The sequence below is a fragment of the Pungitius pungitius genome, chromosome 5 (genome assembly GCF_949316345.1).
Source record: "Pungitius pungitius chromosome 5, fPunPun2.1, whole genome shotgun sequence".
In the NCBI taxonomy this organism is placed as follows: domain Eukaryota; kingdom Metazoa; phylum Chordata; class Actinopteri; order Perciformes; family Gasterosteidae; genus Pungitius; species Pungitius pungitius.
The window spans coordinates 21,149,747-21,176,332 of NC_084904.1; the positions used below are offsets into that span (position 1 = coordinate 21,149,747).

Sequence of the window (26,586 nt, forward strand, 5' to 3'; positions counted from 1 at the left end):
CAACACACTGCTTCCTAAAATGATCTCATTGCTGTATGTGACATGACTAGTCTTTAGAAATGTTAAACCTTTGCATCGAGTCAATATTGTGCCACGCTGCTGACACGGTGATGCAGCAGGGAAGGGATCGTTCAAACTGAAAAGCTTTACTTTAACCTTTCCACTTGGCATTTTAAGTAGTAAGTGTAAGTAAGTGTAACTGTAAACATCGAGTTGCCATTCACTCTGCACATATAGAGAAGCATACATCGTAGGTGTAAACAGAGATGTCAGTGTCTGTTGATGTATTTATAATGAGTGATTTAAAATTACTTAAATGATTATATACTTATGAATGCTAAATAGGGGGTTTAAAGTGTTACTAAGACATGTATGCCTCAAGGGGGATCCAGATGTGAGCCGGAATTACGGCGCCATCTCGTTTTAATCTAAACACATTTCCGCCTGATCAAAGCGCTCAACGTCGTGATGGGGGGGGAGGCTGCAGGTAAGCGACATGCGGCTGTGGTGCAGCCACCGTTAGTGTCAGTGTTGTCTGGGTGCGGTCCACTAAACCCGCGGTGTTGACCTCAAAGGCATGTGGCCTTAGGAGCAGCTCAGCCTAAGCCCTTATCTCCGCTTCATCCCACTTTCAAATGAATGGGAATTTCCTGTTGAGACTCAGATGGAATTACAGCAACAGCAGGCAACCGAGTACTCCCGTCTGACGGATTCATCTGGACCTCATGACTGCCTGTCGGCTCATGCATAATGGGTGCTCCCTCGGGTGTGAAGTGTAGATAGATGGCTGTAGAAGGAGGGGGGGGGGGGCAGGTCATGTCACGCTGAAATACTGAACTACATTCAGGCTAATTGACATGGCAGAAAAAAAGGAGGTGCATCAATAATTACCAATGGCCAAGTCTCCCAACGTGCACTACAGCTACAGTAGTGGTGTGTGTGTGTGTGTGGGGGGGGGAATTCCCCTTGTACTCAACTACAATGGAGTCCCTCCCCTTAATACACACATGCATACACTGCTGCTGGTATCGTTTAAAATTCTAGTATTGCAAACATCTTCTGATAATGCGGCTCGTACAACCAGATCAAAGTGCCCTACGTTGCCCAACGCTGTTGTCTCGTTGTGACAGCATGGCGACCCGGATCCGTCCTTTCAGCACGCAGACTGTGAATAAAACGGGTTTTACTCTCACTAAAGCTCTTCTGGGCTGAGAGCTAAAGCTAGCAGCGTACCAGCTGTAATGCGGACAGCAGAAGTGTGTCAATGAGCACATCAGGGCAGGATTTAGAGGCACACTGGAGTCTGGCAGACGGACTTCGGCACCAGTGAGGAGGCTGTGTGTGTGTGTGTGTGTGTGTGAGGATGACGTGACAGAGAAGAGGATGGTTAAACCCTGCCAGCTAAGAATATCCTTCCCCAGCATGGACGGCCTCTGTTTTTCTGAACCAGGAAACCAGCTGTCTTAGGAGGGAGGGAGGGAGGGAGGCTTATCGCCCCCAGCCCTGCATCTGGAGGAGAGCAAAGGGACGCGATATACTCGCAACCCCTCCTTTCCACACAGCTTTACTATCAAAGGCTTGCGGAGTAATTAGTGATGATGAGATTAATAAGAATAAGGCTACAGAGAAAGTGCAGAGAGGGAATCTGTCTCTACTTAATTGCATTCGTGGAGCCATAATGTAGCGCGCTACACTTGTGAACAAATCAATGAATCGATAACAGGGAGACGTGTTCATGAATGAATCAATGTGCTGCTCATGATTTAATAAGTACCAGGGAGTAAAGGGTGAGGAGGGCCTTGCTTAATGCTAGTGTTCACTCTATTAAACTGTCCGTCTCTCTTTCTACGATGAACTATGAAAAACCTTCACACACAACGACGAGTCGGCACTTACAAAGTAGACGGCCCCGAAGCTGCCATGTCCGATCTCGTGCAGGTCACAGAAGACATCCTCGGGGTCATCTTTGAAGAAGAGGTCGGCCAGCTCGGGGTCCTTGGGCACGCCTTTCCGCGTGGACGACGGCATTATGGGCTGGACATGAGCTAGGCGCCGGGGACGACGCTCATGCACGCACTGCTGCTGCTGCTGCTGCTGCTGCCGGCGGCAGATGTCCACGACGGGCCCGGCATTGGCCAGCTAGACCTGCGGAGCGGAACGGACATGTGTTGCCTTCAGGCGCTGCAGGTAATGGTTTAACACCTCCCGGAAAACCTAGAAACACATTACCTCCAAATATTAAAAGTAGGGTCAACAGGGTGAAGAGTGATTTACCGTTAATATAATCCTACGGTGGTTATTGGAAACATCCGGACACTGTTTGATCTCATTTAACTTCACAGGCCTTCACACAATGTGTGTGTGTGTGTGTGTGTGTGTGTGTGTGCCTGTAGGCCTTTTCATTGTTCATTTGTGCGGACACAAGACGGGAAAAACGACAGTCATATGATGACAGCTAGCCGTCTAGTTCTGCTGCTCGTCCAAGTCACACTTGCTCACGTAAACATGCACGCACGCACACCCACACAAACGCACGCACACTACAACCTTTACAGCTGAAGCTGAGTCACTGATGCATGATTTCCACACACACAGACACACAGACCTAATGTTTTGCTGCAGCCAGCCCATGAAGCGTGTATGCATCCTGGACCCCCTGCTCCAGTTAGCTTCGCTGCACATGCTTCACACACACACACACACACACAGATACACGCCATCTCTCTCATTTCCGTTTCTCTGTCTCTCTCTCTACCATCAAATCTCTGTGCACACAGGCCAGATGCAGCAAGCAGAATCTGGCTCCAAAAGGCCGGCCCCACACTGAGCAGGCTGACATACAGGCGGAGGCAGCAAGACACACAGGCGCACAGGCCGAGACACTAAGCATCAGCATCATCCTAATCCCCGGCTCTTGAAGGGATCCAAGTCATCACACCAACTCCAAAATTATCGGCCTTAAATGCGAAGTGCAGTTCCCTCGGTTCTACTGCACCGGATGTGTAAACATGGCAGCCTTGAAGCCTTGTGAAGGTTACCTTTATCATTTAGAACCTTGAACCATGACCCCATCATAAATCTCAAAGCGATGGGTATATTTCTCCATAAATATTTGCACATCATATCACGCTTGGTAAAGTCCAACTAAGTGCGTCCTCAGTGTTTTAAATAAAATCTAGTTTAACAGAAGTGTTGAGTGTCCTCAGTAGGTTTACAACTCTGGCAGCAGACTGTCAATCACAGAAAATCAACATTGTGAAGCTTTGTAATAGACTTTGAACCAGCGACTAAGACCATAAAGTTCATAATGTTTACTGAGGTGTCATAAATGAAGTAAAACGTAGGGTCATTAGCTCATAGTTCTGTGTAAGCAGACAACCAGAGGAGTCGCCCCCTGCTGGCTAGCAGAGATGATGCAGGTTGCAGACACTTCCTGTTGGCGGCCCTTTTGACCCTTTAAGAGCTGCTGGTCATTCTTTCCCCCCCTGAGGTAGAGACGAGGACACGGGTGAGCATCTAACTCCGGGAAATACTGATTCCAATAGCATTGTGGCGGCGATCAGCAAGTTGGGAAAATATAAAATTGGGGAAATATTTCCAAGGCGTCGCGGCAACCTGCAGCCAGAACAGAGCGCGTCAGTATTGGGACTCCCCCCCCGACTAAAGTCAATGCCATGGCTTTGATTTTCTGTCGAAGCAAACCCTGCGTATCATCCCCACCCTTCCCACACAAACACCAGGCCCGGCATAACGGGAAAGGTCACATATATTCACGTTGGCTTGTTGCCCTGTAGGCCTCTCCAGACCGCAGAGAAGCAGGAAGGCTTCAGCCGAGAGCTCCACGCCCGGGATGGAGACGTGACGAATGATGAACGACCCGTAGAGCAGAGCAGGGCAACGTGGCCGTATGCACACAACCTGCAGGTCACAGATATTTGGATTCCACTGTTCACAGGTTCTAGCGGATCAATGAATAGAACCCGGTCACCTGGTATTCGTCTCACTGCTTAAAAGGCCTTCAGTAGATGCTTCTTCAGATCAACAGTCCTTCAGCACTGATTAGTACCAGAAGGTTTATGGACAAGTTTCACCTTGCAAGAAAAAACAAAGCTTGGTCTCCACTTGTATGCGTGTGTGTTTGTCGACATCTTGGTGTACTACTTGTGTCGCTGTGTGTAATTCCCAGTGTAGCTGCGAGTGTTCTTTGTCTGCCGACCGAACAAGGATGTGTGTGACCACGTGTGTGTGTGTGTGTGTCTCCTGGTTGCATCAGAGCGCTGTCTGTCTCTCGTCTCTCCAGGTATCTACTACATAAAAACTGACAGAAGCCGCATTGCAAACCCTCTTCTTATGAAAAACACATACATACAACTTTTGACAACATGAAACGTGTTTTGCTGCACGTGAAGGCGCTCTGACGCCGGATCTAAACCACGATGATGGAAGGACTCGGCGGATGAGTAGAAGACAAAAATAAAAAAGCAAACGCACACCGGTGTGGTGTGAGCACTCTGGAGACTCTGCACACCTCCCTCTCACCCTCTTTTTCACTCCTCCTCCTCCAAGATGTGTGAAGTGATGCAATGTGACAACAACAGGTTGTAACACAGGGGGGGGGGGCGCTTGGTGGAGCTGCCGCTAGTTCGGCAGAGCTCTGTGTGTATTTGCTGGGGTTCTATGAATGGTATTGTGTGGAGAGAGCTGATTAGACAAATGGCTTAGACAGATTTAATGCTCAGTGTGTGTGTGTGAATTCTTTAGTAGATGTGTGCTGCTACATGTGACTACATGACACCGTACCTATGTGTAGGTGTGCGGACGTGTGTGTGTGTGTGCCCGGGGGAGGTGGGTATTGGTGCTGAAAGCTTTGTAACACACAATGCATCGTTAAAATTATACACAAGAGATTATTCGGTTTACAATAATCTCACTCGGGTTACAATTACACAACACTAATACCAGACTGTTAAAAAAATGAATTAATATACAATCATGCATTTCCTATGTGTTCATGTCAGTGAATGCAGCCTGAATAAATGTTGTTGTGGGGTGTATGAGTAAGTGCACACATGCTACGGGCCAAAGTTCAACATGCATACACAAGAAACACACAAACACATACCGCGCACAACCCCAGCCCCGGGGCCCCCGTTGGATGTGCCGTGACTAATTTATGGACCAACATGTTGTTGCAGGGCCGCGTCCTTCAGGCTGGTGGATACGGCTGCAGCAGACGTGGCTAAATGGGACGTCCCAGTGTCTATGAAAATGAATCTAGAAATGTAAACAAACAAGAGGTTTGTTCGAGCTGCACCGAGAGGAAAGAAGCACCTCGCTTCAGTCCGTTAGTGATCTGGAAGAAGCTGCGTTTCCTGTACAATTTAAGCATGTATTTTAACTTATGTCTCTATTTTTTTGTGTATGTAATTGGAAAACATTACGATTTAAACTGTTCACTCCTGTGATCGGGCACTGACACAGACAGGAAAGAGGATTACATCAGACGCCGTTGTTGCAGATTTTCCGTTGTGCACAAAATCGACGCATGAAACTGCCGCCCCGCTGAGACGCGCTGGATTGAGTTTGATAGGAAACCGTGTGGACTCGTCTCACTCCTGCTCCCATCTCATTCTCCACTTCCTTCAGTCTGCCTTCTCACGGCCCGCGTTTCTATAACGCTTCTCTTTGATCATCTTCTTTTGAAAAAGGAAAAGCTTCGACAAGGAGTAAAATGTGATTTTCTTATCATTCTCTTGGCTCTCAGTCTGCGGGGGTCCGCCTGTATTCGGTCTAAACTCTCACGTGAGGGCACGTGGAGTGCATTATTCTCAATTTGTGTGCGTACAAAAAAAACGCTTTTCCACAATTACGCCAGTGCACACAGGCGTCCGTATGCGTGTATAGCCAAAGGGGGGGTTTAGCGGCTTACTGGCCCCCCTACCGGCTTTAGGCAGGAACAGGAATTAGGCAGACTGTGGGAATTCTTACTGGGATTAAAATTGCCAGCTCTAATCAGAAACATGGGGGAGAAGAAAAAAATAAAAACCAAACTGGTAAATAGTCTGCATTGAGACATAGAAGAGGCAGTATGTGCAAAAAAAAAAAAGAATTATGCAAGGATTCCTATTGTGACATCATGGAGAGCAGGTGTAGTGCATGAAGGGGCACATTCAAAGTGAGCAGGGAAGCCTCATATCCAACATTGCTGTACTTAACAATTCTTTCAAATAAAAGACTGCCTGAAGATAGAGAACGTCATCTCAACCGAGTGCGACGGCCCTGGAGAGTTGTCCGTGTGTGTGTGTGTGTGTGTGTGTGTGTGCGCCTCCTGCATGACATTAAATGGGTCAACCCCGTTATGAATAATATAGAAGCCGGATTACATGCACAGTGCCGCGTCGCATGCTGATGACGAGCCAATTTGAGAAAGGAAAAAAAAAAGGGCCAAATGTGATACGGTTGTTTCTTATCAATGAAAAATCGGAACCGGCTTTTCCCTCCGTGACTCAATATACGCTGCATTGACGGAAGGATCCTTTGCCGTATACTAAATGCATAGTATTTACTTGTCTAATTGTTGAACAAATACAATTATTACGGTCTTCAACAGACAGACAGACAGCTTCACTACAAGGCAATCAAGAGCCAGTTTACACAACCAGATAAACTGCTGGTGACCTCAATGAGACCAAACGAGAGTTGGTTCGTCAGATGCTTCCAACAATCTGCTTCTTGGATACATCACTTCTGGAGCTAGTTGGACATTTTGCTTATTTCAGGGCTGCAGGTAGCAATAGAATTAAAGTGCATGGTAAAAAAAAGAGAAAAAAACAAGGGAACACTAGTGATGATTCATGATGAGGTGCCCTGATGTGGAAAAATAACCAGAACGTGTGTGTGTGTGTGTGTGTGTTTGTGAGACCTACCAGCATGAAATGTGTGAGGCGGTGTCGGGTCCCTCTTCCTCTCTTCAGTGGGAGTCCAGAGTTTTCTTGTTGCCGACTCTCTTCATGACCCGAATGAGACGGCACCTGGGGAACGCAGCGGGGAGACACAGAGATGGGTCAGGTGGTCGGAGTTGATCGCAGCAGAGAATTGTGTCTGACATAATGTGAAACAAAATTAAATTGTAATCTATGAGAAGAATATTGTTGATTGATCATTTTGATCAGTAGAATTGCCAAAATGTCACTTGTTTTGACTCTTATCACCTCAAAAAAAACACCATACTATTCTTGTCCATCCCAGAATGCACTGGGCCAAAGGTACCTTAAAATAAACGTTTTGGCCTTTTATACAAGGGAAGTGCTTCATGTTTACACACAGAAGCATCTCTTTCAAATTCAAGGACACTTTATACACACACACACACACACACTTCACCTCATGAAGAATTCACATGGTTTACAACACTGTTGCTAAGCGATACACACATACTTTTATAATTGGCTTAATGACCAAGAATTATGGTCAGACTATCTGTTCTATTAAAGTGAGGCCAGATTATTGCAACAAAGTTCTGACGGGTTCGGGTTGGGTGCTGAGTGTAGCGAGATAAACATCAGCTTTCTCCCTCAGTGTGTTGGCTGCAGATTAAAACCTCGTACGACATTTCTGTTCCTGGGTCAAAGGAGCCACTGGAACAGTTTTGGGAGTTCGTGAAGTGCCAAGCAACAAACAGGCTGCGGCAGATGACATCACTTCCTGGCTGACTATCAGGATATTCTGTACAAACAGAAGCATTCCCCTAAAGTACAAAAGTACCATTGAGCAGGTCCCGAAAGCAGATAAAACGTGTTGAGTTAATCACCTCTTTAGTGTGGATGCAGGGTGTGAACCTGATTTAATGTGCAGTTAAAGCACTACGATCAAACATATAAAACAGTTGATAATACGTTGTACGCGTTTATAATTGCGGATTTTCCAGAATCGTATCAACGGTAATGAGACTCGATGGTGGGGCGCTGACTGAGGTGGGCTTCTGGTGAGTCACGTCTGAGGCCGCTGTGCTTTAAGGGAATCACGCGTTCCGCATCGAAATGCTGCTTTTTAATAAAAGTCGGAGACGGAGACGGCTGCCTATGAGGAGAGTCCCACAATGCACAATAAATTCTCCCCGGATGAAAATAAACTAATCCACTGAGATAGGAGGAAACTAAACATTATGTCCTGATTATCCTGCCAGGGCGGCGTGGTGAGGATTTTTATAGCAGTGACTCATTTTCACAGAGCGAAGAACACACACACACACACACACAAAAAACACAAACACAAACACACACACACACACACACACACACACACAAAAAACACACACACACACACACACACACACACACACACACACACACACACACACACACACACACACACACACACACACACACACACACACACACACACACACACACACACACACACACACACACACACACACACACACACACACCCCGCTTCAAAGCAGGATTTGAAGACTTGGGGGCAGCTCTCACCGCAAGAGCTTAGTGACACGATTCAGACACGTGTGCATACAAACACACACACGGTTACCTTCAGATTAGCTTTAAGGCTAATGGCAACAGAAATGTGGGTGTCTGTGGGCTGAGGGACGAATATGAGACAAATAAAAAGGGGCCTGTGTGCCGACTCCAGACCCCGACTCTACATCTCTGCTTTATTTAAAGTGATTTCCTCTTCTTACCTTCAAGCGAAAACAGACCAACGCAATGGCTACTCCACTTGGCTGGACTTTGCACCGATGACCTTTGACCGACGTCGTTCACATAAAACAATGACTCGGGTCACTTCCGCAGTTCAGCTTACAGAACAAACACCGGTATCAGATCAGCACTTTATACCTTGGCCCGCACCGCCATAAAGTAACGTTGGGCCGTTAAACGATGCGATCAGCAGCACCAATGAAAAGCACGTGCAAGGTGCCACTCCCTCCCATCTACGGAAGGAGGATCACGTGACCACACGAGGCAACGCTTCCGTTTGCCGTCGAGGTAGAAAAGCCACGTGCAGCGATGCAGACTCAGAAGAGCGGCACAAGCCCAACACAGGATACGCTTCACACGTGGGAAACATTCATATAGGTTATATAATATTAATCTCTGGGGCGTTTGGGAGGTCTTTGGGTGTAGCTGGGGAGGGGGGTGGAGGAAAGATCACCTCCATCTAGTATGGAGCGCTGCAGTATGCAGGCACCAGTCCCTGTATAAACTTCTAACAGCATTACACCAGTGATTTTATCACTTATGCGCACACACACACCACTAACACACAGGATTTGGAGATATCCGCTATTTATCAGACTATGATTTGCCTACATTTAGATTGTACAGCTCTTGATTATTTCACTGACTTGTTGAACAGACCTTCACAGGTCGATGCTTGTGAAATGATTCTGTTTTTTTCTTGGACTGATATCTTGGGGTGAAGGACTGTGAAACACTTCGGTGTGGGCTCTTTAAATATGTCTCTTTAAATATGGCATTTAGCAAAATTACACATTTTGTTCAAGATGAATCAATGGTGAGAACCATCCTTGGTCAGTGCCACGTGAGTCAAAAGAGCGAATGACCCCATACAAACTCCTTAAGCTGTGAAATACACAATACCCCCCCAGCAGGACACAACATGTGACCACACACACACACACACACGTTTTAGAGCTATCTCATAAATACACAGTATTGTGAGAGATGCCTGGAGTATTTGTCCAATAAAAACGTTCATCCTCTCTGGTCACTATCATGACCACAGCCAGCGTGCAAACTCCTCTCCCCTTAAATAAATACAAAAACACCCACGCGCTGAATGACACAAGCAACCACTCTGTGCAGCGTCACCGTCACCCGACTGTTGAATTATTCAGCCCCTCGCAGACCGCTTTGCACATCAGAGAAAGGAGGGAAGAGGACGGCGGTTTTATCGGGAGTGTTATGAGGTATCAACAGGTCACACACACACACACACACACACACACACACAGCAGGATAGAGGGCTTAGGAGCAGGAGCCTGGATGTACTGATTTAACTCAGGTGGTAGGCCAAGGTGGCCGTTAATGGTACGATTGGTGCTCTTTGTCCAGGTCAATAACGATGGGAGTAAATTCAGTTAAATCTCACTCTCTCACACACACACAATTTTATCAAAGTGCTTTGGGTAAAAGATCATTATTCAAATAATTGTTTCATCAGAAAGTGTAGAGATGCTTTTCATTCTACTTGTTCATCCTGACACCACGTGTGTCCCGTGACATGCCTGCAGTAAAACACATGTCCAGATGTGGATCTTTTCTCTATTTATATTGTTGAAAACCCTCGTAAGCCCCCGAACCGGTTCATTATGTTAAAAAGCACGAATCCACCAGCGCCACCTCCTCGAAGCTGACTCATTGTACCGACACCAACATGCACTCGCGTTGGGTTTTATGAAAATCATTGATCTGAGGAGATCTGCGTGTGCACTTCAGCAAGACCTCCTTAGTCACAGTCCAGAGGGGGGTTTAAAATTTGAAAATGATAAACATGAAATAACACTTGAATCATCCCCCAGGACCTTACGGCTATGAGAGCAGCAGAAACACACGCCTGTGTCCACACAGGATGTGTTCAGACACTGTTGAGTAAAGGCGACACTCATGCTTTAAGCAAAATGTGTGGTTAATATGAATATGTGTGCGTGTAAAGCACAAGGAAATAGACTCGAAAAGGTAAAAACAGGCCTGTGCAGACACTTCGAAAAAGCGCAGCTGGATCCCCTCCTGTGAAGACATGCTCTAACCTAGATTTCCCATGTTTGGCTTCTGGCTGTGGGTCGGGGGAGAGCAGCTCTAGTTAAATGAGAGGACGCAGTCTAATCAGAGCTTGTAACATAAGCATAAATGTGTGTGTTAGCGTCAAATCGCTGCTGACAGTACGGTTTCATCCCATTGGTTGCCCAAAACTATTTGGCTTATGACTGCTTCAAACTAATCAATGTCCACAAGTGTTTACAAGCTACGAAGTGGAACTAAACCTTTTTGGTTTGTTTGAACAGACAGCTTCCCTTCTCCTCCATCCTGTTAATCCCTTTCTGACCCCTCAGAGGCATCACGCGTCCTTCAGAAGTCTCCTCGCTCGCAGTCAGACCCACAGTGACAACGTCTAGGAGACACTCTTCTGTTGCGTTAGATAACGCTGCGTGTAACGGCGATGACGCCACACTTCCATTGTGTTCACCTCAAATGACCCCATGAATGAACACTTGAGGACAGACCGCCTGCATTTGGGTCATTAGTTTCGCCTGCAGGTTTTCCTTACATGTCAAAATGTCCTGAGGGGATAGTAGAGACAAACCAGCAAACACAAGTTCAATCCAAATGTTTACAGCGGCCACTGCTCGGTTCCTTTCACACGGGACGGCTTTGTGGCCTTTCATCACGAGGCAATTCCCATTTATTCAGGTGTGGTCGCGCTAGTCATCGTGTCGTGATGATATCTTTGCACCCGTAGATGACCCATTGCACAATAGTGTTTAAGTGGATGACTGAAATGTTTTACGTTATCCACACTAGCTGCTTAATATACAATTATACCATTTTAATGCTTAAAAGGCTCAAAACTTTAGATTTAGTATTTGTTAACATAGTTAAGCAGCCATCTGAATGTTTAACTCCATGGCAATATTCACACTGCAAAAGGTTTAAAAGAAAAAACTAAAGAAAAATGCTTTTTGCCCTTTTTAAGTACTCAACAAAAATCATGCATTGGCTGTAAAGACCAAAGAAATAAACTACGTGCATTGCAGTTTTAATAATACAACAATACTACAGGGAAAACAAAGGGAAAAAAGTCATATCTAAAAATACAATTATTTAACTTTTAGACTCTTTTCCCAATGGGACCTCGCTTTTTTCTTACACCATAACCGCATCATCAAAAATAGCTCTGTCACATGAACAAAGCACATTATTCAGTCAGCTGTAGCATAACTGGGGGAGAATTATGACTATATACAACAATTACAAAACGGTTTAAACTTTACCAGAAGTAGGACAGAACTGGTGGCATCATCTTTGCCACACAGACCACAGGAGCCAGTTTGGAAACGGTCTGGGCAACAAAGAAAACCACATGGTGCAGGTGCACCGAAGCCGCGTTTCATGGAACTACATCCACGTACGAGAGCTCGCGAATGGCTCTGACGCCGAGGCCACGTCGCAGCCCTTCATAGTTGACTAAGATTTGCTCCCACTGTGTCAGGGCGGAATTATTTAGCCCCCGCATCGAGTATTCTGTGTGAGGAAAGCTCTTTGCGTCTTGCTGCGTCCCCGACGATTCACGCGCCGATTGATGGTCCGATAGTGACTCATCCTGCCGCCGCGGCCCCATTCCGCTTCCTCCCACGAGGCCGTGGGAAAAGCACCAGAGAGCTTTGAGTGCGCGAGGGGAAAACGAAAAGTGCAAACACACACACGGGCCTCTATCGCGTGGACGCAGCCCCCCACACACACACTGAGCGCATGTCATCATCACATCACAAAGTGCTACAGTCATTTAATCAGCAGTGTACATGGACACACAAACACACACAAACACACACAAACACACAGACAGACAGACGGGCTCCTCCTCCAGGAAGAGCACACCAACTGATCTAGAGCCTCAAGAACGAAGCCGCTGCCGCCATCACGAGTCCACTCGAAAGCCCTCAGCTCGCTGGACGGATTCCACGGAAGACGCCTGTGCCCGGGCGGCGGAGACGTCCTCCCGGGCTTTCTTGAAGGCGGTTTGCTTGGAGGGAAAACCATGATGTCATGCAATCATTGGGCTGGGGGGGGGGGGGGTGCAGGGGCCCTCACGGTTGCGTTTCTGGGTGATGCGTTGATGAATAGGACTCCCACAGCTGTCAGCTCCGTAATAGACAGGAGGAGGAAGAAAAAAAACACATCCTGCAACTACTAGTGTTTTACAGGGAGGCGCTTTCTGAGGGAGCCTGTGGACATCGGTTGACCGTGAAGAGAAGAATAAATGGGAATACGGGGTGGGGGGGGGGGGGGGGGGGGAGAGATTCGGGGAGGGTTGTGTCAAAGTCACACAAGTGACAAGTGAAACACCACAAACGTCGCCATAGAATGGAGATGACTGCATCATCAGAGATGCACAGTGCGCTGAGAGTTGTTTGAAAAAAAAAATACTAGAGTTGTTTCACTTTCATCGTCATTTTTCCTCCTAAAGAGCAGTTCAGTTTTACACATCAGTTTTAAGTTGGTGAGTAATTTGACTCGTCCAGCGATCGCACCTCAATTGGATGAGACGCAGCTAGTTCAGCCCGAGCATACCTGGCCTACAACCCGGTTCCTTCCTCTGCCTTTTACAAGGAGAGAGAGAGAGAGAGAACCATCAGCCAAAATGAGAAAGAGAGAGAGGAAATTTAGCAGAGGAAACCCCCCCAAAAAGGAAACATGCATCTAGGCCAGTGAGTCATTTCCCTTGCGTTTAGCCTCTTCCGCTTCTTCTCTTTCAAACAGTATAAATTATGTACATCATCGCTGAGGTTTACACAGAGTGGGAGAGGGCCCGTGGGTTTCAGGACTGTAAAGTCCGCCCGCAATTAGTTTGAGAATTAATTCAGGGTCAAAACTTAGCCTCCCCCCCTCTCTTTTACATCTTTACAATTCATTCAAGCTTCTTTAAAAAAAAAAAAAAAAGAAAAGAAATCACACACAGATTCCATAAAAAGAATCAATGTGCAGAGATACGCCGATGCTGGAGCTACAGCTAATAAAGTATTGAGTATATGAGTTTGTGTACGCAATAAAACCAGTGCTGCCTTGGCTGAGGATGGGACGGTGAAGTGGGAAAGTCACCTGTACTCATCCAACCTGCTGCTGCCCCCGTTCTTCATAATCATCTTGACCTGGAACGGTCATGTGTGGCAAAGTATCATCGTACATTTTCTCATAGCACTGTACTGAAAGCACGTATTACCCGTCGTACCGCTGGACTGAGAGGCTATTTTCAGTTTGAACGCTAGTCAGTGAATGACTGCTTGATAGTATAGCGAGCGATCACAAAGTGCATCGGCCTGTGATTACCGGCGAGAGCCGTCCCTTGAACCCGCACGAACCAGAACCGACCAGTAGCGCTGGCCCTCTTCCTGTTCCTTCACTGTGGAGCGGTTAAGAGTGAACAATGGGATTTCAACACGGCCCCTGTATCACACCAGGAAACAATAGTTGGACAAGGGTCACCGAGACTGCAGTCTATAAAAGGCCCGGAATGGGCGTTGGCGCGCGTCAGCCTCTTTCATACCCAGGCGGCCTGCTGATTTAACCGTTTCCTCACTTGCCCCGTGGGACGACATCGGCCCTGCAATTATCCCAGGGTTTTGTGGCCTGCTGGCTTTGCAGCGCTGCACATCTGGCTCGTTTGTGTTCAACGGTTAGGGAGGACGAGAATGAGCGAGGCGAGTAGCTGGGCGGGGGGGGGGGGCTTGACTGGCAAAGTTTGCCCCCCAGTCACAGCTTAATTGGAACTATTGTTCAGCTCAACCTCAGGCTGTTTGGGTTCACCAAGGCATACAGAGCTGTCCTGTTAAGGGTGGCAGCGGCCGTCACTTTGTAGCCTGCTTTTTTTCGCCCTTATGCAGTTTGACACGTTTCACATGCAGTCGGACAAATTGAGGGGGTCAGTTGGAGAAGTGATTGCAGCGACTGTAGAACGAGGATGAAATAAGATGCGGTCTAATCGTTAAGCATCGTTTGCTATACATTTTTGGTGGGGAACGCTGCGACAAACAAAATTGAGCCGGGCCAAGCCACAGACTTAACTAAAAATTAAATGAAGTCACATTTAGCCGGAATCACTGCTGGCTGGCGAGGGCGCAACGCAATCTCCCCCAGATTCATCAGAGGCAAATCTCCACTTGACCCAATGGAGGCAGTCCAGTCACAGCATTAGGGCTGCGTAGAGCTTGGGACTGGGGGGAGGGGGGGGTGTATTTGGCACATACTCCCAGAGCCCAACAGATGAAGGCATTTTACGTCAGGTTCTATAGCAGCAAGACCGAAAAGGTTCTCTGCACCCCTGCCGGGAGACGTCACCCTTCAAAGTTTGGTAACGCTATGGACTGAAAGCTTGTCAACAGTAAATGGCTTTGCCGCCATGAAAATTTCGGAACTAAAGACAGCGTTGAAATGTGCAGCAACACTTAAAAAATAAATGCAAGGCGCGTGAGTAGGAATTATGATGTAGAACAGTGAGACACAAAAGCGCTTTGGGCAAGGAAGCTCTCAAAATAGACCAGTGTGGTGCTGTGTATTATCTCGCCCCCCCACTCACATAAGCAAATGTGTCTATCACAATCACGCATTCTAAGCCTGGCTGACATGCCCCACTCTGTTAAGCTAGCGGGCGCATGCACTGGAGTTTCGGCCGCCCGGCTTCCTTCAGACGAGAGTCAACAGAAAGACACGCAAATTGTACGCCGATGACACGACACTTTCAGTTTCTTGGTACGGTGTACCATTTAGTTCTAAAAATATTTCGCAGTGCTTTCCGTCATACCGCTGTGCTAAATTCTGCTCCGGACACAAGGACGTGTGCAGTGGTGGGCAGAGGTAAGGCGAGGCGGCCATCAGCACCGGGGATGTCGCTTTGGGTGACGATGATGGCTGCCCTTCATTCCCCGGCACTCCAACACGGCCGAGTCATGGAAGAGCAGAAGAGGCCTGCAGATTTCACACAGCTGTAGACAGATGTAGCCAGACATAATGGGGGTTGGAGGCAGGGAGGAGGAGAAGATGGGGGCGGGGGAGCATACTCATGGTCACAGCTGCAACCTCGCCAGAGGATCGGAGGCGCGCTTCTGATGAAGGGCTGTAATCAAGTCGCTCATGCTAACCTCCTACACCCAGAGAGGCTGACTTGCCAGAAATGCCTCTCTCATGACAGAGAGGGGGGGGGGGGGGGGGGGTTAGTGTGCTGGAAGAGGAAAACAATGAGAGGGAGAAGGAAAGCTAGCATGACGTGTTTAACAACCAATCTGTTCTGCGTCTCACGTATCGGTATGGCGTGCCGTAAACAAGTTGAGACAGATGTCAAAGCGAGCCCAAAGCCCACGGAAGGCAGGTGGATTGGCGGCCCAATCAATGTCTGAATGTACGCTAGATTTTCCATGGGAAAACTTCAACGTGGGGCAGCCTGATCCGAGTGGTTGCGAGGTGGCGAATGAACAGGTCACAAGGGAGGCCTTTGTTGACTTCCTCCCCTTCCAGGCAGCATTTCAGTAGACCAAGGTGGTGACTCAGGTCTGCACCGGCTGCCGGGCCATGACTCGATCCATTTCACATTTCACCTCCATCGTCGGTCAAATCAAGAAGTGAATGAGGACGTAGGAGTTTCTGATTATAACTTTGCGCTGTATTAATAAATTAGGAGTCCGTTGTTAGTACACACACCGCCTTCATGCACCAGAACACGGCTGAGGGACATGTGCGTGCAGTCCTCATGGGTAAGTCAACTGGAGATTAAACCTGTTACCAAATGTCTGTCCTGGTTCTCTCTCTCTCTTACTGGTTCCATGAAACCATGACCTAGCAGCCCGGCAGAGTGTTCGCCATCTATTGATATCATCATTAAAAGCTGGCCACATTAACACATCTGCTAGCAGAGGAGAGGTGGGGGGGGGGGGGGGGGGGCATAATTCTCCTTGTCATCCGAGACAGCATTGGTATATTAGACATGCTAAACCAGATCACTGGGGAACATTAAGCCTGACAGCAGCGCTTTAATATTTGATGCACTCTGCTACCGCGCCATAAACCACCAGACCGCTGTAGCGTGGGCTAAAATGACAATTCTGATCATTTTTTTTTTAGGAAGTAAGGCTTCCATCACATGGAAGTAAAGTTCAGCGCTTTCAGCAAGGAGTTGTGGAAGATGCTGGGACGGATTAGAGAAGAAATGCACGTCTTGCACCGTTGAGCCAGATGCAAAAAACCAAAACCTCCCAACTTTGTTGTTGTTGTTGTTGTTGTTTTTGTTCTCTGGATTCCAACTTTTGGAAAGTCTCGCAGGTGTGTAGGGCTGACCTAGCACACGCGGGTGGTAAACTCCTTCCAGGGTTGGTGGAGAGCCGTATAGGAGCCTGCAGGTGGTAAGCCATCACTTACCAAGTCATTGCTGCAAGACACCGTTTTTGGTGCCAATCTAAAGAGGTCCAGGTTCTGTCCGGGCCAAAAGCCCGCCCGTGCGCCGTCTGCCCGTTCCTCGATTAGACGAGTGACGATCCGACTGAGAGTGACAAGAGATTGCATAAGGAGCTCTAGCACATTTGAAGAGCTGTGGAGCCGCAACTAAAAACAGGCACACCGAGGTCACACCAGCGTCACACAGATTAACGGGCGCAGCCTTCAGCGCTAACCGAGGCCGTGTGGGCCGTTACCTGCAGAATCTGGGGTCGAGGGTTAGGGGGGGGGGGGGGGGGGTCGTGAAGTGCCGCGTCACATCAGTTAATGATCGAGCGGTAGTGAGAGAGACCCACTCTGCTGCTGTGCTTATCAATGGGTCTTCTATGCTCACGGCCCGCAGAGAAAACTATCACTGCAGCGCATCCTGTGTCAACAGTCCGTCTGGTTACGTGGGTGGTGAAAAGAAGCGCTTCTTTGAAAATCGCGGCGCCTCACGTTCATCGTGAACGCGGCGTCAGAGCACACTGCATAGCCGGCAGACTTTAGAGTCTTTCTTAGACATGCTGCAGCATTTTGGATACTCAATATGATGTTGGTTTGAATCTACCTTTTTTTAAGTATTACGCCGGAAACCCACCTGACAATTGAGATTCAACATACTGGGTTTTGTGATGCAGTATCAATTCTGAAAAACCCAAATCAGGCTATTTTCATGATCTTCCATCCAATTGTCAACATCAGCGGATGCATCCTGTCCCGGTGCAGCCCTCAGCCAGCCCCCACACACACACACACCCACACAAAGATTTGTGCAAATTGAAGATCCCTGGTTAATGTCTGAATGATCTCTCACACAACTTTTTAAAAAGACGCGAGTGTTAGAATGATGGAGACATTGTACCAGTGATTAACAAAAGGCCAAACTAACGTGCTAACGATAATTCTTAACAAATACAACAGTCAACAAACACACCACGTTACGAGTCACAGCGTGGACTATAAAAAGCTTTTACCAAACGTGGCCAAACTCCCTCGGGTCCAGCTGGACCAGAAATGTCCTGACCTGCGTATGATCTGCCCCAAGCGTCTGACACAGACACCGGCTCCACCAGCCCGGATGGGTAAAACATTTACCTGAGAACAGCCAGGTCAAAGTAAAAGAATCACACGCATTGAACTGTAGATACCATTGCTAATAAGGAAGTGTGCCCTTTTCTGTTTCCTCTCTTGGTCAACAGTTAGGAAACGTGGCTCCTACATTTGGGTGATGAAGAATGGACAGGACAAGAGGATGTCTGCAGAACCAAAGGCTTCTGCAGCTTTGAAACTGTTGGACAGGTGACATTATGACAGCTCAAAGTTGAGGAGTATAAAATCAGTCCAGACTATTAATCGATTTTAACGATAATGAAAAGGTGCAATGTCACATTAAGGGATCTAAAGACGCTGATCCGTGCTTATGAACGCGTGGGCAGGCTTCTTTCGAATAAATCGTTACACAGATTGAGCAGTGAAACGCAGGTCCGCGCCCCCCCACCCCCAATACTAACACGATGACATCATGTTGGGTCAGCTTGGGTTTTAGTGCTCGGCTTGCCTCGTGCATCTGCCATTTGGAGCGCGTCATGTTCGCCTGCATCCACCTGGAAAGCTGGTTATTTAAGCAATTTAAGCAAGCACCGTCCCGCTGCACGCAGGTGTTGGAAGCACTTTCATTAAATATATAAAGAACTAAAAAAAAAAAGGATGCATGACGTGCAACTGTTGTCTTTGCACTGAATGCACGGAAGAAGAAAAAACAAACAAATGGTGTCAGGGATGCAGATGACGGATTGATGAACACGTGCAGAGCGACATAGTGGGGGGGGGGGGGGCGGTTCGGGTCGTGTGTGGTGGACGTTGCGCCGTCTCCACGGAGACACATCGTGCTTCGATAGTAAAATCTCACTCACAACAATATACGACGCAATGGACGGTACCACGATCTTTATTTTTTTTCTTCATCATTTGTGTGACGCGACAGGGCTCGCGCAGACCCGCTCGCGTCGCGTGACATCGCTGGATACGTTTTTTTTTTTTTAAATAACAGATAATAACATTTAAAAACCACGCAGGACAAGTTGACGTCGAGGCGTCGTTGGACTGTAGACCGGATCCCAACCTGCGTTCTCTCCCCCCTGAAGGAACAAACTAAACACGCGTCTGCCCAGTCAGTCAGCAGCGTAAATGCCGCCCCCCCCCACCCACCCACCGTTTTTTTTGTATTTTTTTTTTAAGCAGGTGCACAAAACCAACACACACTAATAAACAAACACGCGCTTAGCTCAACTGCTTTGAGAGAAAAAAAAAAAGAAGAAGCAAAAACTACGCACTTTATAGAACCTCCATGGAGCCGAGGTTGGATATCGGTACTCACCGTTCTCCGGTGAGACCACGAGCCGAGCCGCGGCGTAGCCAGGCGGTCATATTTTAACTTCAGGTGCCTCCCTCCCCGGTGCTGCTGATTAATCTCCCCCCACCACCCCCCCTTTCAGAGCGCTCGAGCCTCGGAAGCTTTCAGCCGTTGAGGCGAGAGGAAGAGTCGCTAAACCGTTAACGGTCACAGCCCGGTGACAGCGACACAAACAACCCGGAAAGAGAGAGAGAATAAAAAGCTCACCTTCTTAAAAATAATGTTTTGGTTGTTGTTCGGTTTGAAGAGCGGCTCGTCGCGCTGTCTCTCCGCGGGAAGGCTTAGTCCGGGTCTGACTTTGCGAAGTGCCGTCAGTTGGTGCGGACTTCCTGAATGACGGAGCGCGAGCGCGCACAGCCCCTCGCTCGGGTCCGACAGCTGCGCGCTGACAGGCGGCCGGAAATAAAGTTCTCTCTCGGAGGGACGGGCACTCTGCGCCTGGGGGTTTTCTACACAGTAAATACAAAACGTGTTTTGTGTGCATTTTGTTTTTATTTTTTTGCCAAAATTGCTTGACCTAAATCAAATGTAAAAAAAAAATTATGTAAATATATATATAGAGATGGCATTGAATGAATCCTCCGCAATGCTGTGTTTAAAGAGCAAAAGTGAAGTAACACTTACTGCACGTTATTTCCTTTGCAAATCGTTAAAGATGCACGGACCGAGTCATGAGATTCTGCTGCAACTTCCCTCATGGCCGTCCAGCTCGTCTCTTGAGTTTAGTCAGTGCAAGGCTGCCATCTGCTGCTGCTATCATGAAGTTAACACTTTCAAAAGCAATGTTTTGAATGTTCTTCGAGCACAACATCGGGAAAGTTATTAAGGACGCTCAACTTCCAAAAACATAAGGGTGTATCTGGAATTAATGATCAAACATTTGAACATTTGAAGAGCATCGTTGGGTTTAAGGAAAACTGTTTTATTTGAATATAATAGGTCATTGTTTGTGACATTTAACAACAGGTGATTACATTTCATTCATATCCAAATACAATTCAAAAAATATTTTAATATATGTCATTTTAAATGTGTCCAAATGTGTCTAAATGTGTCATACAAAACAATTGCTCAGTTGAATAAGTCAAAACACTGAAGTCTGGTAATTCAAAAATTCCAAGATGTGTGGATAAAGCAGCTGAGCCTGAATGGAATTGACCAAATTAAGATTGTACCTTCCTAAAATAGGCTGCAAAGGTGTTCAGTATCATTAGTTGCAAGTGACTTTGAGACTATTATAAAGCGCTATATAAAACCAATTTATTATTAGTTTCAAAATTGAATTTTGTTGAGCCCATTTTCATTTCATCTGTGTTTGCTCATAAATCCACGATGCCGACTCAGCTTCTTACATGTCTCTGCAACACAATAAAACAGAGCCAAATCTAAAAGACCACTGCAGGATTGGCAAGCTTCTGCAAATCCTGGTGTTGAGAACGTAGCAATCACGTTTAACATTCAATCATTACATTACATGTCATTTAGCTGACGCTTTTATCCAAAGCGACTTACAATAAGTAAATAAAGACAAAAAAACAAAATCTATATTCTGCAGCACTTGATAGGCTAAAGATAAAGTCCTGTTTGTATAATTGTCTTTTGATTCCTTATTTAAAGGCACCAAAAAGAAACCTGTCTTTCATTCACAGAGATGAACTGTTGGCCAATCCTAAAGCCCTTGGTTTAAGCATTAATGACATTAATGCTGAATAAGGCCAAATCCACAACAATGTGTCAAGGCAAGTGGCATCACTAACCTGGTGTTTTACATTAATACAAAATACTTATCAGCCATTGAATGAAAAGAAGAAGGGTTTAGTAAGTGTGCAGAAATCATATCAAACCTTTTGAAAAAAGTTTTTTTTATTTAACTTTCTGGAGATACTGGAGTACTCTAATGACCTGTTGTTCTCTATAACTGGTCATTCTATAACGTTTAAACAACTTTATGAAACATTGTTTTTTACAATATTTTTTATAGTAAAGAAATGTTGCGTTTATTTAGAAGTAACAATTTGCCCTCACTCCTTGTGGAAAGCTATAGTAAAATCAGAGTATAAATCAAACATCACCACCTGCTGGTAACTAAAGGAAATGTCAGCTACTTACATGATAAAACAAGAGGAAGTGAAACTTAAAGCTCATTTGCTTCCTCGTTGCTGAACGGAGCCAGAGACGCATCACAGGGTGCGATATCTCTACTAAACACAAGAACCATCCAGATCTGTTATCCAGAGGGACTCAGATTTGATCATTAAAGGAAATGGCTGAAAAAATCGCTATTGTTGAAAGTTTCCTGAGCTGCCATGTTTGTTCAGAGACCTTCAGAGATCCCGTGTCTCTGAGCTGCAACCACAGCTTCTGTTCAAGCTGCCTGCAGCGATTCTGGGAACAAGATGGAAACAAGAACTGTCCCATTTGTAAAACTAAGTCCTCAACGGATGAACCAGCAGTGAACTTAACGCTGAAGGGACTCGCTGACTCCTTTGCTGAGAGACAGAAAACTGGATCAACTGAGACGGAACCAGAGAAGGAGAAAGAGGAGGTGGTGTGTGAAGACCATCCAGAAGTCCCTTTTTGGTTCTGTGAGGACAAGCAGAAAGTTGTGTGTCCTCTCTGTGAGTCCTCTCTCCACCAGAGACACAAGGTGGTTCCTCTAGAACAAGCAGTCAGGAACCTGAAGGACCAGCTGAGATCTGACTTGAAGTCTCTGCAGGACAAGAAGAACAAACACCAACAAGTGAAGGAAACATACAATGAAGTGATTCAAGTCTCCAAGAAGCAGCTGGTGTCCACAGAGAAGAAGATCAGAGCAGAGTTCAACAAGCTCCACCAGTTCCTGAAAGAGGAAGAGGAGTCCAGACTGACAGCTCTGAGGGAGGAAGAGGAGCAGAAGGATAAGACCATCAGCAGAGAGATGAAGATGATTGAGGAGCAGATCTCCTCTCTGTCAGACAGCATCTCTGCTGTTGAAGAAGACCTGCAGAAACACAAGGTGTCGTTCCTCAGCAGTTATAAAGCCACTCAGACCAGAGCCAGAGTCCAGAGCTCACTGACAGATCCACAGCTGGTCTCAGGAGCACTGATAGATGTGGCCAAACACCTGGGCAACCTGTCCTTCAGAGTCTGGGAGAAGATGAAGGACCTGGTCCACTTCAGTCCTGTCATTCTGGACCCAAACACTGCAAACTACTTCCTCTATCTGTCTGATGATCTGACCAGTGTGAGACATGGAGACACAAAGCAGCAGCTTCCTGATAATCCAGAGAGATTCACTAAGTATCCAGATGTTCTGGGCTCTGAGGGCTTCAGCTCAGGGAAACACAGCTGGGAGGTGGAGGTGGGAGACAATCCTTACTGGTTGTTAGGTTTGGTTAAAGAGTCAGTTGACAGGAAGGGAAAGATAGGTGCTTCACCAGGCAATGGAATCTGGTGTTTATTTTATCGCAGTGGAACATTCACTAATGGAGCTTGTCAAACTCTCAGAGTGAAAAAGAGTCTCCAGAGGATCAGAGTCCAGCTGGACTATGAGAGGGGGGACGTGTCCTTCTATGACCCTGAAGACATGACTCCCATTTGCACTCACAGAGACACTTTCACTGAGAAACTCTTCCCATATTTTTATATTGGAACGTCGGGTGCTAAAACTGCTGAAATCAAAATCTGTCAAACTGATGTTTCTCTGCAATGTTCAGTGAAGGCGTTGAAGTGATTCATCAGGATGTTTATTATTAGGGCTGTAAATAGATTTTAAAACTAATTAATCGCACATTTTGAAATTCATTAATCTCGATTAATGAAGGTTTTTGTTGTTGTTACAATGTTATGTATAATTAATGTTTATTTCTTCTAAATTCTAAATCTTATTAATCACTTTAGAAAGTGTGTTTTTTAGACACTGTTTTTTGATTTTTAGTGTTATTTTAAACACAAAACTACACACACATTATTTAACAGCTGTGTTTGAAGTGGCCAGGACGTTTTCAAACCACGGTCTTTTAGGGACACAATGGTCCTCCGCAAACTGTGGGCCGCGCAGGGTAACGTTAGATGTTGAGATGGAGGTAGCCTAGCAGCTAGCTTAGCGTAGCAGCTAGCATAGCCTAGCAGTGTGGTCCGTTTGACACTCACCCCCCTTCTTTTTGATACGTGGAGTAATTCGTCTGCACAGTTCTCCACTGTATGTCGCTCCTCTGTTTGTTTTACTCATAATGCAAAGAGCTCTATCCATCTTGATGTAACTGAGTGCAGCTAGCGGCCGTTTTGTTTCCGCGGTGAACTTCCTGTCTACTTCCGGGAACGGAAGTAAACCGGAAGTAAACGAACGAACGTTAACTACGTTAAAATATTTTTTTGCATTAATCTAGGCCACATTAATCGCCTAGATTAATGCATCAATGTTCACAGCCCTATTTAATATAGTTTGTTGTGTTCTTAAATTATTTTGAAATTAAAGAATGAGCAACGAAAGTATAAATAAGCAGAACTAGATGTGTGAGGGACACATGGTTCAAATTCAAAGAATACTTTGAATACTTTACCTTCCATTACGGTGAGTCGAACAGGATGAGGTACTCAGATCACATGTTAGGAACTTTGTGCTGGTCTATAAATGTGAATGTGGAATCCCACAGACGTTTAGAACAACAATGTTCTCACTCAAACTCTCACTCCGTTGAGACCAGAAAATCTGGTGACAAATTTCTCAGAGGAAGCAGAAGGTACAATTTTTGAAACTGCCAGTAGAGTCGAATTTCTGACCGCAAAGTCAAGGATATCTCTGGTTCTGCAGAGTTTTGGGTCTCAGATGATATCCTTATTGTTTGGAATGGACTTATAGTTTTGCGTGTAGGTTAACTTGTGCGAGGTGTGGATTCTAGGTAAATTTCTGTTATTGTCTGCCCTTTGATCAGCTCGATAAGATCACAGCTGTGCCATCACCAAGCAACCGCACAAAAATGCACCACTCAGTCTCTCACACAGGTGATTAGCTGATTAGTGGAGTCACATGACACAGCTCAGGTCATTCAGACCGACCTTTTGCAAACCCGCCTTTCCCTTGATTACTACAAATACTGCTATTACTAATTCTATTAGTATTACTACAGCTGTTGATACTACAAATAACACTAATACTCGTATTTCTACTGCAAATAATACAAAAATTACACTTACCACTACTACATTTAAGTATCTTCAGCAATTCTTTTATAATCATTTTAGCTTACAGCATTCTAACACATTTTCAGCAGGAAATGCATTTTAGAGTCTAAAGAATTGTCCTTTTTTCAATTATAACTTTGAAATAACTTTTTTCAACATGCTTTCACCTGAAATCCTTCAGATTTCTGAATATTTAATTATTTAATTTGAATGAAAATAAAGAAATGTTACTGTTCAGAATGAATCAGTTTTATCTGTATGAGCAACGTGTGAAAAGCATTCTAATAAAAAGTGACATTGACTATAACATTGTGTGTTTTAGTGCAGAAACCAAAAGCCATAGTGTAATAATCTGTTATGAATTTTTGTCAAACGATATCAGAAAATTGGGAGAAAAATCAGTGAATCCTCACATTTGAGCTGGTGTATAGATTCTGCTGGATAAATGATTTAAAAGGTTACAAATTGGTGATATTGTCAACAATATGTTCATTAAATTGCATGAGATCTACCTGGTCAGAAAATATTTGTGGTCCAAAACATGATCGAGGAACTTGTATAAAAAAAAATACAAAGCTGTGCTGCAGTTTGATGAACTGACTCACTTTTCTATTTAAATGATAATTTTATTGATGACATCGTAACACATTGTCTTAAATTCATAGAGAACTATAGGTTCACAAAGGTGAAGTAGAAAGAGGCGACTGCAGAGAAATGATGGAATAAAGTCAGAAACAGAGGGAACCGGACAAAGAGTGAAAGAGCAGAGAAGTCAACTCAGTGTTGTCAGTGCAACTTAGTCCCTGTGTGGAGGGAGAAGATGGAGGAGCTTCAGAGGAACACAGTGGCTCCAGTGGATCTCAGTCCTGCTTCATGTGACTAAAGATGTGAGGGGAAGCAGCAGAGCTCTCACTGACCTCCAGAGACCAGAGAAGGAGCCTCACTCTACTTCATTCTACTGGCTCTTCTTCTCAGTAGAACATGAGGAACCAAATTAAAATAAAAACACCAATAAACAAAGTGTCCAGTTGACTGTCATGCAAAGTAAATGCAGTTATCTGCAGGTGTGATACTGTGTCCTCCCTCATTTCAAACATGTGAATCTCATTATATTTTAATACTTTGAAGGCTTGAAACACACAAGAAGAACAACACCTGTGGACAGAACAACGCCTTCAGGTAACCTTTGACCTTTTACTGTCTGAAGAGGGTCCACCAGAAATCAACACTTACTGGATGAGACACGTGATGGCAAATGTTCTTTTTTGTTAGTTATTTTCCAATATGACTCATCTTCCTGTTTGTAATGTCATACTTCTCTGTGTTTAGAGCCTTTAAATTCACCTGAAATAAGAGTAAAGTTTAGGGACAACACGTTTCAATCATGATGAGGGCGTGTGTGTGTTTGTGGGGGGGGGTCTCTCAACACAGATGTGCTAATGAACTTGATTAAATCTTTTCTTTGACAACAGGAAGGAGATTAAGGGTGACTCACAGTGTCGACTGTGTTTATAAGTGAACTCTGACTGAGACTCAACATGTGGACACAGGAAAATAAAACAGGTTTCTGCACCTGAACGCCTGAAAGGAATTTCCCTTAAGAACAGGTTTGGTGAGGTGTGTTAAAAACATCTGAATGAAAGTATAGACGAATGTGTTTGCTTCAAACAGGTTAAAAGAAAAAGAAAAAAATGGGGAATAAGAAAGAATAAGAAAATATTAAACAGTTAAAAATGTTATAAAGTCAGAAATGAAATTTGAAACTGTGGATGTGGATGGATGAAGCTT

At 45.6% G+C, this 26,586-nt stretch overlaps 2 protein-coding genes across 4 annotated transcripts in view; one reads left to right on the top strand and one right to left on the bottom strand.

Moving 5' to 3' along the window:
* taok3a (TAO kinase 3a) overlaps window positions 1-20,332 on the bottom strand; it is a 40,079-nt gene extending 19,747 nt beyond the window's left edge. The window contains exons 1-5 of one of the 3 annotated variants that reach the window (XM_037482073.2): window positions 20,260-20,332; window positions 19,843-20,084; window positions 6,927-7,031; window positions 5,123-5,274; window positions 1,897-2,145 (exon numbers count right to left, since the gene is read on the bottom strand). In XM_037482073.2, coding sequence (XP_037337970.2) covers window positions 1,897-2,028 — 132 coding nt within the window. In that variant the 5' untranslated portion in view covers window positions 2,029-2,145; window positions 5,123-5,274; window positions 6,927-7,031; window positions 19,843-20,084; window positions 20,260-20,332. Of the gene's footprint in view, window positions 1-1,896; window positions 2,215-5,122; window positions 5,275-6,926; window positions 7,032-19,842; window positions 20,085-20,259 lie in introns of all 3 variants that reach the window. The other 2 variants (XM_037482075.2, XM_037482072.2) reach the window with 2 other exon arrangements.
* A 1,436-nt stretch (window positions 20,333-21,768) lies between these two features.
* LOC119225142 (zinc-binding protein A33-like) lies at window positions 21,769-24,916 on the top strand. Its single transcript, XM_037482819.2, has one exon. It carries the CDS (start codon window positions 21,899-21,901, stop codon window positions 23,345-23,347), a length of 1,449 nt encoding a protein of 482 aa, XP_037338716.2. The 5' UTR covers window positions 21,769-21,898; the 3' UTR covers window positions 23,348-24,916.
* The last annotated feature ends 1,670 nt before the right edge of the window (window positions 24,917-26,586 follow it).

Bases quoted from the DNA above. Each gene is read 5' to 3' on its own strand.
- LOC119225142 (XM_037482819.2), top strand. From the start codon at position 21,899: ATGGCTGAAAAAATCGCTATTGTTGAAAGTTTCCTGAGCTGCCATGTT.